Source organism: Leucoraja erinacea, chromosome 6, assembly GCF_028641065.1.
Source record: "Leucoraja erinacea ecotype New England chromosome 6, Leri_hhj_1, whole genome shotgun sequence".
Taxonomy (NCBI): Eukaryota; Metazoa; Chordata; class Chondrichthyes; order Rajiformes; family Rajidae; genus Leucoraja; species Leucoraja erinaceus.
In genome coordinates, this window is record NC_073382.1 from 83,915,148 (window position 1) to 83,928,825 (window position 13,678).

General features: G+C 44.0%; 1 protein-coding gene across 3 annotated transcripts in view; it reads left to right on the forward strand.

Moving 5' to 3' along the window:
- Positions 1 to 1,448: 1,448 nt before the first annotated feature.
- tpte (transmembrane phosphatase with tensin homology) overlaps positions 1,449 to 13,678 on the forward strand; it is a 98,695-nt gene continuing 86,465 nt past the window's right edge. The window contains exons 1-3 of one of the 3 annotated variants that reach the window (XM_055637481.1): positions 1,449 to 2,254; positions 5,645 to 5,733; positions 10,910 to 10,987. In XM_055637481.1, the coding sequence (XP_055493456.1) occupies positions 5,666 to 5,733; positions 10,910 to 10,987 (146 nt within the window). In that variant the 5' untranslated portion in view covers positions 1,449 to 2,254; positions 5,645 to 5,665. Of the gene's footprint in view, positions 2,255 to 5,644; positions 5,734 to 9,994; positions 10,119 to 10,182; positions 10,577 to 10,909; positions 10,988 to 13,678 lie in introns of those variants that run through there. The other 2 variants (XM_055637482.1, XM_055637483.1) reach the window with 2 other exon arrangements.

The following is a 13,678-nucleotide window of genomic DNA, read 5'->3' on the forward strand; positions in this document are numbered from 1 at the left end:
TAGTCTTCATCATAGTCGAAAGGAGGTCGTCTTCACTCTCCACTATTCGGTGTCCAATTTTCCCAAAGTTCGTCATAGCTAGTTGAAGCTAGTCTTCAACATATTCGAAGGAGGTTGAAGGAGGTCTTCTACATAGTCGAGGAGGACTTCAACATGACATTTTTTCAAACTCTTCTAAACTCGCCAATTAGGTTGCCCAAGTGGGACAGCCCCTTCACTCTCTCTTGAATACGTCAAGGATTGGTTTAGAGGGATATGGGCTGACAGCAGACAGGTGGGGTTAGTGTAGATGGGGCATGTGGGTTGGTGTGGGCAAGTTGGGCCCAAGGGCCTGTTTAATGTTCATAAAGTGATAGGAGCAGAATTAGGCCATTTGGCCCATCAAGTCTACTCTGTCATTCAATCATGGCTGATCTATCTTTCCCTCTCAACCTCATTCTCCTGCCATCTCCCTATAACCCTTGATACCTGCTGTAAGACTCTATGACTGGTAATGGAATGTAAAGTATGATGTTGGCAACCATTTTAAAACCTATTTTTGTTATCTTCCTTATTTTGTCGTGAAGCTCCAGTTTCAAAAGTCATAAGGTATGCATTTTTTGCAATGAAATTCATGGTGCCGTACAGCAGACACAGGCCCTTTGGCCCATCTTGTCCCTGCTGACCAAGGTGGCATACTGGGCTAGTCCCATTTGACTCTTTGCACTCTAAACTCTTTCTATCCATTTTGTGATATGGTATTAAAGGTTCAGCTCGACAAACTCAATGGACATTTGTCTTTGTAGTGTAAGAGGCTGAGGGGTGACCTTATTGAGGTGTACAAGATCATGAGGGTCTTTTTCCCAGGGTAGAGGATTCTAAAACTAGAGGGCATAGACTTATGGTGACGGGAGAGATTTGAAAGAGACCTTGAGGGGGGGGGGGGCAACTTTTTTGGTCAGAGGTTCGCCCATATAAAGGGTAGACCATTTAGAACGGAGATGAGGAAAAACGTTTTCACCCAGATAGTTGTGAATCTGTGGAATTCTCTGCCTCGGAAGGCAGCGGAGGCCAATTATCTGGATGCTTTCAAGAGAGAGGTAGATTAAGTTAAAAAATAGCAGAGTCAGGGAATATGGGGAGAAGGCAGGAACGGGGTTCTGAATGTGGATGATCAGCCATGATCACAGTGGTGCTGGCTCGAAGGGCCGAATGGCCTACTCCTGCACCTATTGTATCTGGAACGAGCTGTTAGAGGAAACTATAGAAGTGGATAGAATTACAACTTTACAAATGCCTCTGGAGTGGGACGTGGGCCAAATATGTTTGTAAAGTCGCCATTACTAACACATTTTACAATTCATTTTAATAGATATTTACATTGGGGTGTTGGGATTTTTCAGTCGTGCAAGATTTGTGCATTACTGGGCTTGTACAAGAAAACTATGCTGATGGAGGGCTGATGATTAATCCTGATTTTTGACAAGGCAGCTTTCCCAAAGGAATGAATGTGAAATTGGTGAGGGTTGAACATGGAATGTTCATTTCGTCAGCATTCCCCTTAATCTCAAGCCGAACTTCTGGTAAACTTCCTCATCATTACAGTGCCTCGTTCTACATCCTGTAATGCAGATTGGTGTCGTTAGCTTTGCGTCTGCCTGCCTGGCTTGTTGAAGTTGTAACTGTCAAGCTAGGGTTACTGATGTAACGGGCTTTTTAAAACCTCTTGCAGCTGCTTCTCTGTGAAACTGTGCTTGTCAATCTGGGTGAGCAGCAGTCTGGCATTTCAGTAAAAGTCCGGGTAAGGTCTGAAGCGTTTTATGTAAGTAATCGGATAAACAAAAACATCATAAAAGTGGCTGTCGTTAATGTATCGATAAAGGAGCTGAACAGTGTACAGTCAAGCACAATAGATCACAGCTCTCCCTCTCGCCATCTAGCATCCAGCCCCTACCCCCACCCCCAATGAAAGGAAAGGAAGCCCTTGTGCGGGGTGATCGTGACTGAGGAATTGTTTGACATTCGACACTTTGGAAAATCTGCTGCATCGGCAGTTCTTCGGAGAAAGTGTCCAATAAGGGATTTCATTCCCACCCTTTCACCTCTTGAAAGTCTGAACCAGTCACAAGACCAACTCTGTTTCAACTGGAGAGTTTCCCAGAGGAATATCAATGACATGTCCGATATTAAAGGCGCAGATTCATTCGGTTCTGGGATGTTGATATTCCTGATTAAGATGCTGGCAGAAATTTGCTGAAAACACTTAAAAATTGGGGTAAGACTCTGAAAATTCTTCGCATTTTTGTTCACTGCAGCTAATGGTTTCCAGCTGTTAATTTCTACGATGTGTATGGGTATTCTTTCTTCCATGAATGTTGGAGCTAGGCTTTCAAGTTCCTGTTTAAATGTGTGCGCCCATGGCCAGCTTGTGAGCGGCTTGCAGGGGTATTTGGCTGAAATATTGAGAAATGGTAAATTTGACAATTTTTAAAAAGAAAATGTTGCTGTCATCGCAGGACTCCTTACTTGCAGATCTTCGTCCGAATAGTAAAGGGCCTGTCCCAATGTACGAGTTAATTCGAGAGTTCTCCCAAGTTTTCCGCCTAATTCGAACTCGGAGAATGTCCATAGGAGTTTGTGGATGTCTCGTAGCGGCTCGTACGAGTAAAAAGTAACACTTTTTTTCATCACAAGTATTTTTTTACTCGTGGACATTTTTCACAGTGTTGAAAAAATGTAACGAGTTTACCGGATTTCCCGAGTACCTACCGTTACTTGTACGAGCCGCTACGAGACATCCACAAACTCCTACGGACCCGCTACGGACATGCTCCGAGTTTGAATCGGGGGGGGGGAAAACTCGGGAGAAATCTTGAATTACTTCGTACAGTGGGACAGGCCCTTTAGACTTTTCTTCTACAAATTCACTATCAAATATACTGTCTGGTTGCATTGCATCTTGCTTTGGGAATAGCTCTGCCCAAGACTACAAGGGTTGTAGATGTAGCCCAGTCCATCGCACAGACTAGACTCTACCGATTGGCTCCAATTGTAGCTCGTGCTCCCATGAGGAAGCTGACAACATAATCAAAGACTTGTCCCACCCCGGTCATTCCTTCTTCCTGCTCCTGTCCGGCAGTACGTACAGAAGATTGAAAGTGTGCACCACCGGTCCTTCCATAAGCTGGGGTACTGTCCGATTCACCTCTACCCCATTGTGGACATTGGACTTTGTCTGTGGAACTGATGCGCTACAATGCTGAGAACTATATCCTGCACTCTGTATCTTCCCCTTTGTTCTACACTTTGTATTTGAGTTTGACTTGATTGTATTAATGTATAGTATCTGATTTGATAGGATGGGTTAGGTTTAGAGGGGTATCGGCCAAGCGCAGGCAGGTGGAACTAGTGTAGATGGGGCATATTGGTTGGTGTGGGCAAGTTGGGCTGAAGAACCAGTTTCCACACTGTATGACTATGATGGGATAGTGTGCAAAATAAAATGTTTCACTATATCTCTGTACATGTGACAATAATGCCCTTAACCTCAAAATAGTCAGGATGATCATTTATAGCATAGCAATATGATGGCAGTACAATTATGTTGTGCTCATACATTTTATTTCACTATTCAGATTTGACACTCCAATGGGTCTAGCCCAATATGCTAACATAGCTGGCATGGACAGGATAGGCTGAAGGGCCTGTTTCCATGCTGTACTGCTCTGACTGCAGATGCTGAAAAACAGACCTGTCTTTCAAAAAACAAGACGGAGTGCTGGAGTAACTCAGCGGGTTGGGCAGCATCTCTGGACAACATGGATAGGTAACATTTTGGATCTGGACACTTATTCAGACTGATGTCCATGTTCTTCAGAGATACTGTCATATGAGGAAAGATTGTCAAGTCCAGTCACATTTATTTATATAGCACATTTAAAAAAAAAACCCAACTCTCGTTGGCCAAATTGCTTTACATTTGTTATAAGAATAGTATAAACAAACAAACTACATACATATAGCCCTCGCTCAGTGGACGTCAGGAAAGGCTTGGGAGTATAGATAAGATTTTAGTCGTGACTTAAAGGAGTCGATGGAGGGGTCAGTTCTGATGGGAAGGGGGATGCTGTTCCACAGATTGAAAAGACTAGGCTTGTATTCACTGGAGTTTAGAAGGATGAGGGGGATCTTATAGAAACATATAAAATTATAAAAGGACTGGACAAGCTAGATGCAGGAAAAATGTTCCCAATGTTGGGCAAGTCCAGAACCAGGGGCCACAGTCTTCGAATAAAGGGGAGGTCAATTAAGACTGAGGTGAGAAAAAACGTTTTCACCCAGAGAGTTGTGAATTTGTGGAATTCCCTGCCACAGAGGGCAGTGGAGGCCAAGTCGCTGGGTGGATTTAAGAGAGAGTTAGATAGAGCTCTGGGGGCTAGTGGAGTCGAGGGATTTGGGGAGAAGGCAGGCACGGGTTTTTGATTGGGGACGATCAACCATGATCACAATGAATGGCGGTGCTGGCTCGAAGGTCCGAATGGCCTCCTCCTGCACCTATTTTCTATGGTTCTATACTGCCTGACCTGCTGAGTTACTGAGCATTTTGTCTTGTTTTTGTAATCCAACACCTGCAGTTCCTTTTGTCTACGGACAGACCTGTCGCTCTGTTAGAGGAGCTTGTTACTGGAGCAAAATTTCCACTAAACATTACAACCACACATGAAACTGCTTTCTAATAAGGATGTTATTGATGGAGATAATCTGGTAAAACTGGCTGGAGCTCCTTGCGATGTTGAATTGTTATGATCCCATGTTGATGCTTTGGATATAGACTTTATTAAAATGTATACAATTAAATAGTTGGAGATGGACACCATATCCATGACCATCTATGGGCTAAGTGAATCATTGATGAACAATGAGACTCTGGGTGTGAGAAAATTGAACGTAAAACCCTGGTTTTCACTTTTGGCAGATAATTGTACAAGATTCATAGGACATTTCTTGGGGTGGAAGATTGCAACCTTCACGTGGTCCGCCCTGTTTCGACGAATGCAATCAACCTGGCGTGCACAATCAAATAAGATTAAATAGAACAAGTTGTCCTACAACTTTAGGCTGTGCACGCCATGCGCAAGAAGAAGGACATTTCTTGCCCAGGGTGTGAAGGAGTCCAATTAATTTATGCGATACATATTCATTCTGATCTGTTACGATACGATGGAACTTTATTTATCCCAGGAGGGAAATTGATTTGTCATAAAAACACAAAATACATGAAATATGAAATTAAAATGACGAGTGGAAAGGATTGGGGATGTGCAAAGATTTTGGGGAGGGGCGGGAGAGTGGGGGGGGAGGGGGGTCGGTCTCAGTCTACCCCCACGGCAGAAGGGGGCGGAGTTGTACAGTTTGATAGCCACAGGGGAAAAAGGATCTCCTGTGGCGTTCTGTCCTGCATCTTGATGGAACCAGTCTGTTGCTGAAGCTACTCCTCGGGTTGACCAGTGTCATGGAGGGGGTGAGCTGTATTGTCCAGGATGCTCTGCAGTTTGATGAGCATCCTCCCCTCCAAGACCACCTAGGATAACTCTTAATAACCCTTTCACTTTCTCTGTCCATTTCTGCATGTAAATCTCCTAACACCTCTTGTTCTTCTGACCAGGGTGTGGATTGCGAAAATAACATGCTGGGCCTCGGTGACTCTGACATGTCGACTGCTCGATACAACCCAGGATTTGAGATGGAATTTGGGTGAGGAGATTCTTTAGTACTTTTTTTTTTTTTTTGCATGAAAGAAGCATGACTTAAAAAAAAACTCAACAAGACGGGCAGCATCTGTGGGTGGAATGGCCAGATGATGTTTTGATTGGAGACATTCCCTTCACAGAAGCTGCCTGGCCCACTGAATTCCTCAGAAGACAGAGGGTTATGGTGGAAGGGAGATATTTTGGCTGGAGGCCAAAATGTATAACCTGGATGTCAATAGGTTGGTGCGCAAGTTTTCTCCCAACACCGAAATTGGAGGAGTTGCGGACAGTGAGGAATGCTGTCAGAAGATACAGTGGGATTTAGAACGGCTGCAGAAATGAGTGGAGAAATGGATGATGAGTTTAACCTGAGCAGGTGTGAGGTGCTGTACATTGGGAGGTTGAATGCAAGGGGAAAGTATGCAGTTGATGGCAAGAGCCTCAACAGCATCAAAACGTCACACATTCCCTCTCTCCACAGATGCCGCCTGTTACTCCAGCAGTTTGTCTATCTTTGGTATAAACCAATATCTGCAGTTCCTTCCTACCCCTTAATAGCATTGATGTGCAGAGGGATCTTGGCGTCCAGGTTCATGGCTCAGTGAAGGTGGCAGCACAAGTAGATAGAGTGGTGAAGAAGGCTTATGGTACACCTGCCTTTGATACAATTACATTGAAGGTAAGAGTCGGGAAGTCGTGCTGCAGCTCTATGGACCACATTTGGAGTATTGTGTGCAGTTCTGGTCACCCCCATTACAGGAAAGATGAGGGTGCCGAGGAGGCTTACCACAATGCTACAGGGAGAAGTTGGACAGAATTGGATTGTTTTCTCTGGAATAGAAACATAGAAACATAGAAATTAGGTGCAGGAGTAGGCCATTCGGCCCTTCGAGCCTGCACCGCCATTCAATATGATCATGGCTGCTCATCCAACTCAGTATCCCGTACCTGCCTTCTCTCCATACCCCCTGATCCCCTTAGCCACAAGGGCCACATCTAACTCCCTCTTAAATATAGCCAATGAACTGGCCTCAACTACCCTCTGTGGCAGAGAGTTCCAAGAGATTCACCACTCTCTGCGTGAAAAAAGTTCTTCTCATCTCGGTTTTAAAGGATTTTCCCCTTTATCCTTAAGCTGTGACCCCTTGTCCTGGACTTCCCTAACATCGGGAACAATCTTCCTGCATCTAGCCTGTCCAACCCCTTAAGAATTTTGTAAGTTTCTATAAGATCCCCTCTCAATCATCTAAATTCTAGAGAGTATAAACCAAGTCTATCCAGTCTTTCTTCATAAGACAGTCCTGACATCCCAGGAATCAGTCTGGTGAACCGTCTCTGCACTCCCTCTATGGCAATAATGTCCTTCCTCAGAATTGGAGACCAAAACTGTACGCAATACTCCAGGTGTGGTCTCACCAAGACCCTGTACAACTGCAGTAGAACCTCTCTGCTCCTATACTCAAATCCTTTTGCAATGAAAGCTAACATACCATTCGCTTTCTTTACTGCCTGCTGCACCTGCATGCCTACCTTCAATGACTGGTGTACTATGACACCCAGGTCTCGCTGCATCTCCCCCTTTCCCAATCGGCCACCATTTAGATAATAGTCTGCTTTCCTGTTTTTGCTGAATGATGGAGGTTGACGGGAGACTTTAAAGGAAATGTGTGAGTTTTTTTTGTTTTTTTTACACACAGTTATGGGTGCCTGGAACGTATTGCCAGGGGTGGTGGAGGCAGATACAGTGGTGGTGTTTGAAGTTTTAAATAGGCACATGGAAATGCAGGGAATAGAGGGATAAGGATCATGTGCAGACAGATGAGATCGGTTTACCATGGTGTCGTGTTCAGCACAAACAATGTGGGCCGAAGGGCCTGTTCCTGTGCTGTACTGTTCTATGTTCCTCCAGCACAGTGTTTGGCTCAAGATTCCAGCACCTGCAGTTCCTTGTCTCCATGACGGTTCCCACCATGAAACATTTAGCAAGTCCTCGGCATGACTCGTAATCGCTCACCAGCTCGTGGCTAAAATATTTACTTCCAAGGCCTGGATAGAGTGGATGTGGAGAGGATGTGCCCACTAGTGGGAAGAGTCTAGGATCGGAGTTCATAGCCTCAGAACTTTAGGAAGGAGATGAGGAGGAGTTTCGTTCATCAGATGGTGTTGAATCTGTGAAATTCATTGCCACAGAAGGCTGTGGCAGACATCAGTGGATACTTTTAAGGCAGAGGTAGATAGATTCTTGATTAGTACGGGTGTCAGAGGTTGTGGGAAGAAGGCAGGCGAATGCGGTTAAGAGGGAAAGATGGATCAGCCATGATTGAATAGCACAGAAGGCTTGTTGTGCCCAATGGCTTAATTCTGCTCCTATCACTCATGAACTTATGAACATAACACTGATTAAGATAGCAACTTCATGATGCGGAAGGGTTTCGACCCAAACCCCTCCTTCAGTCTGAAGAAGAGTTTCGACCCGAAACGTTGCCTATTTCCTTCGCTCCATAGATGCTGCCTCACCCGCTGCGTTTCTTCAGCATTTTTCTCTTAACTTCATGATGATGATGGTTTGAGACTCTATATGGCACAAGTTGTGCTTTGGACCACCAGTTTAACTTGGTCAACAGGGAAACGACTCCTTAAGCACAACTTGTCCTTGCCAACCAAGGAGTCCCATCGAAGTTTCCCCATGGTCTATTTTCCCTACATTTGGCCCATATCCCTAAAAACCTCTCCTCTAAACCTAAACCTGGCAACATCCTTGTAAATCTTCCAACAAGATAACAGTTGTCTTGTTTTGGCAATCCTGTTGCTTTCTGTGTCTTGATCTGAAATGTATCCTATTGAACCAGTTGAAGTGGCATCTAATCTGTGGAGTCTATAAAGGACACACAGTGCTGGAGTAACTCAGTGGGTCAGGCAGCACCTCTGGGTAACATGGAAAGCAGACTATTATCTAAATGGTGGCCGACTAGGAAAAGGGGAGATGCAGCGAGACCTGGGTGTCATGGTACACCAGTCATTGAAAGTAGGCATGCAGGTGCAGCAGGCAGTGAAGAAAGCGAATGGTATGTTAGCTTTCATAGCGAAAGGATTTGAGTATAGGGGCAGGGAGGTTCTACTGCAGTTGTACAGGGTCTTGGTGAGACCACACCTGGAGTATTGCGTACAGTTTTGGTCTCCAAATCTGAGGAAGGACATTATTGCCATAGAGGGAGTGCAGAGAAGGTTCACCAGACTGATTCCTGGGATGTCAGGACTGTCTTATGAAGAAAGACTGGATAGACTTGGTTTATACTCTCTAGAATTTAGGAGATTGAGAGGGGATCTTATAGAAACTTACAAAATTCTTAAGGGGTTGGACAGGCTAGATGCAGGAAGATTGCTCTCGATGTTGGGGAAGTCCAGGACAAGGGGTCACAGCTTAAGGATAAGGGGGAAATCCTTTAAAACCGAGATGAGAAGAACCTTTTTCGCACAGAGAGTGGTGAATCTCTGGAACTCTCTGCCGCAGAGGGTAGTCGAGGCCAGTTCATTGGCTAAATTTAAGAGGACGTTGGATGTGGCCCTTGTGGCTAAGGGGATCAGAGGGTATGGAGAGAAGGCAGGTACGGGATACTGAGTTGGATGATCAGCCATGATCATATTGAATGGCGGTGCAGGCTCGAAGGGCCGAATGGCCTACTCCTGCACCTAATTTCTATGTTTCTATGTGACGTTTTAGATTGGGACACTTCTTCAGGCTGATTATATGTGTGGGGGGGGGGGTGACTAAAAAGGGGCATGTAGTTCAACTTTATTATGAACCCAATAACAAAGAACTGCAGATGCTGGATTAACCCAACGATGGATATAAACTGCTGGAGTAACTCACTGGGTTAAGTAGCATCTCTGAAGAAAAAGAATGGGTGACATTTCATGTCTAAAGGGTCCCAACCAGGAAACATCACCCATCCTTTTCCGAAAGAGATGCTGCTACTCCATCACTTTGAGTGTCTCTCCTGTCATTAAAAAAATGTGTCTCTTGAATTGTTGTGGAAGCCATTCAGTCTGTTTTTTCTCTCGATTGTGAGTGAGTTTGGAAATTGTAGAAAAGTTTGCCTTGGTTGCACTTCCTCAGCTGAAGGCTTGAAGTGACTGTGGGAAGTTGTTGCTTGTTGAGGAGCTTGTTACCTGTGCACTGGGACCGAGACGGAGCAGTTAGTTCAACCTCTCCTGTCGTTCAGTGCTGGACAAGTGGCCCAGTTTTTACGAACAACAAAAGCCACCTGTTTAGTGTTTTTCCCCAAACGAAGTCCAACCCTCTCTGTTTATTGTACACCTTGTCTTGCTTAATTTGATGACTTGACTTGAATGATTAAAGCACTCTATCGCAACCAAGAAACTTAAAAGGTGAGATTGTAATTCAAATCCTTTGTTGTGATGTGTATAAGACATTGAGCTCTGATGCATTGCTGTAGCGTTCAGTATAGATTGTCTTTAGTGTATTGAAAGTGTTCACATTGAGAGTATTGTGTTTGCCATTTAACTAACGTCAGTGCTTTCTTGGTGACCATACGTTCCTGCACGGTGTGCGGGCACCTCTGCAAAATTTTAGAATTTTTAATATTATGAGGAGAATGCTGAAGCTTAAAAAATGTATTACTTAAATTAGACAGTTAGACCCTTCAACGTTTAAGCAGTATATATAGCACCAAGAGCCACCATCAACACCAAGGAGCGATATGCGTACCAGTACCTTTTTGTCTCCAAAAAAACCACTGGCCATCTGTCTACAATTCTAGCAGTGACACAAGTATAAGTGAAGAAAAATTGATCACCTGCAGTCCTATTAATACTTATTGAACAAGGTTTGAAAAGTATTCTGTTAAATATATTTGTGATTAATTGTTTTAAAGTTTTTTTTTGAAGTGCATTAGTGATGTTCATATTGAAGCTTAATTGCTCATAACGTTCCATTGTAAGCAAAAATTAAAACCCAACTTGTTTGCAAGCTTAAAATCCAAAATGTAATGTGTGTGTGTGTCCAAAGATAGTGTGAACTTGTAGCACAAGTGGCATTTCCGATCTCGAATGTTACCCAGGCCACATACCTTTGCGTATGCTGTAGTGTTCAAATATTGATGGCCATATAGAATGACAGGAACAATGGTCTTGCTTTGCTGATTCTTATCTTTCCGCAGTTTCAGTGATGACATGGAAACCAAAGTACAAATAGATGATGGGAAAATGGAATGCGTTGGTCCGGACACCTGGTACAAGTAAGTGTGAATTGTCGATCCGAAATGAAAAACGCGGTCCTTGTGTTTCTGTTCTTCGGCTATTGCAAAGCTTCTCAAAGCTCTGGTGGTGAGAGTTAAGTGAATGGAGTCGGCTGAAAATAAACAAAAAAACACTGCTGGAAGAATGCGGCAGGTCAGGCTGCATCGGTGGAAGGAAATGGACAGATGGGGTTCTTGGTTGGGACCCTTCTTAAGACCCTTTCAGCTTCTTAATGGTGATGAAAACTAGTGTAGATCTATTGTGTTTGAGTTTGACTTGTTAATGTATGTCATATCTGATCGGTATGGATAGCATGCAAGACACTGCTCTTTGCTGTATTTCAGTACGCTTGACAATAATAAACTTAAACCTAAAAAATCCCTGGGCATTCGTGCTATAAAGCAAGCAAAGGTTCCTAATGTGTAAGGAGAATGGATTGATAAATCATAGTGGCTGGCTGAGAATTATGTGTAAAGAATGAGTTGATCATGGCTTAATATTGTTTAAGTGTTTGTATTTGGGTTGCGTTACGGCCAATTTAAGATGCATGCTTTGAGGAATTGCTTGGAATATTTTTGTGTCTTTGTACAATTTCCTCAAAGTGCTACGGACTGTGATTGGTGACGTTGTACAGCATTTTGGTGGATTTAAGAGCACTTTATTTTGATTGTTTTGCTATTAGCTGCGCTTTTATCAGCATCTATAATTGTTAAAACTCCGACAAATGACAGAAGATTTTGTGCAGTTTTGATGTAGATCACGGGCTGCTTCTCGTGGTAGTTTGTTTTGGCTGGAAGTCGTGTAGTTAGTTAGTAAATTCCTTGGAGGCTGAGGGGTGATCTTATAGAGGTGTATAAAATCATGAGGGGAAATGGATATGGTGAATGCACAGAGAGAGTCTTCTACCTAGAGTAGGGGAATCAAGGACCAGAGGACATTGATTTAAGGTGAAAGGGAAAAGATTTAATTGGAACCTCAGAGGCAACCTTTTTCACATGAGGGTGGTGGGTGCATGGAAGAGTTGCCGGAAGTAGTTCAGGCAGGTACATGGATTTGGAGGGATATGGGCCAAACGAGGGAAAGTGGGGCATCTTGGTCAGCATGGACGAGTTGGGGCGAAGGGCCTATTTCTGTGCTGTACGACTCTGATTCTAAATCAAAGAACTTGATTAAAATTGTCAAAGGGCTGGGTTTGGTTTAGTTAGTCACGGGTCGGTCTTGGTGTATTTTACCACTGAACAATTATTTCGTGTTAACTCTAGCTTTGTGTTGATCCATGGCCAAAACCATAGTCGGTAGACAAAGCCAAATCCATGGACAGCTAATTAAATTTTTTGTTTAAAAAAATTAAAAAATCATGTATTTGTTTAACGATCTTGGGACATTTGCAACCAATTATTTGTTGTCGACTTGTGTTCTGTGGAGTGCCAATGTTCGCAGCTTGTACATCTATTGTGTTTTCTGTTTGGTTCCATTCGTTGGTGGACAAACATTAAACAATTGCTGAAGGCAGCCACCGCAGCTTCTAATCAAACTTGGTGCCATGGGATCGCTGTTATCCTGTGGAGGATTTAAAAAGCTGGCGGTTCTAAAGACATTTGGACAGACATATATGGATGGGAAGGCTCTGGAGGGATGTAGGCCGCATGCAGGCAAATGGGACTAGCCCAGTATGTGATCTTGGTTGGCCTCGACAAGGTGGGCCGAAGGGCCTTTATTCGTGCTGGGACTATTTCTTTGGAGCGTAGGAGGCTGAAGGGTGACTTTATTGAGGTGTAAAATATCATGAGGGGCATGGATAAAGTGAACAATCTGTGGTTTTTCCTCGGGTCGAGGATTCTAAAATTAGAGGGCATAGTCTTGGAGGGGAGAGATATAAGGGGGACTTTGGGCAACTTTTTCACACTGAGGGTAGTCAGAATCTTGAATGAGCTGCCAGAGGAAGCTATTGAAGCAGATACATGTACACCTTTTGAAAGACATTTGGATATATATGGATGGGAAGGGTTTAGATAGAAGGATATGGGCTAAATGCAGGAAAATAGGAGGATTGAAGGGTCTGTCTCTCTGCTGTGCAGCTCTGAGACTCTACCTGTAATGCAGGTTTCCACTTTCTCCCACATCCGCAGTATCGCCTGCATTCCCGTCAGCTGTGTTTTATTCTGTCCTCCAGTTAAGGTGCTCTGGTAGATGAATGTTCAATTCAATGATACTTCATTATCACATGTGCCTAGGTGCAGTGAAATGCTTTGTTTTGCACCCAACCCGGTAAAATCATATCGTGGACCTCACCTGGGCAGTGCACAAGTGTCGCCTCGTCTCTGGTGCTGACTTAAGTTTTTTGTTACTTAGTTCACCAAACAGTGTGATGGTGGGACTTTTCTCTGCACTGAACGAGGAGTTGATTGTGCTGCTTGTTGCAACAGTCCTTGGTTTTGCTTCACTTGCGTCTACTTGCCAAGTCTTGGATCTCACCCGAGTTACAGAAGTCCCCGCTCTCCTTGCCTGGGGCAGCCTGAGCTGTGAACCAAACGCTTTGGGTTGGATTTTCAATGCTGCAAGTTTGCCGAGTTGAGCTTGGAGATGCAGCACAGTAACAGGCCCTTTGGCCCACTGAGTCCACGCCTGTTCGCACTAGTTCTGTTATCCCACTTTCTCATCCACTCCCCACAAACTGGGAGAAATTTACA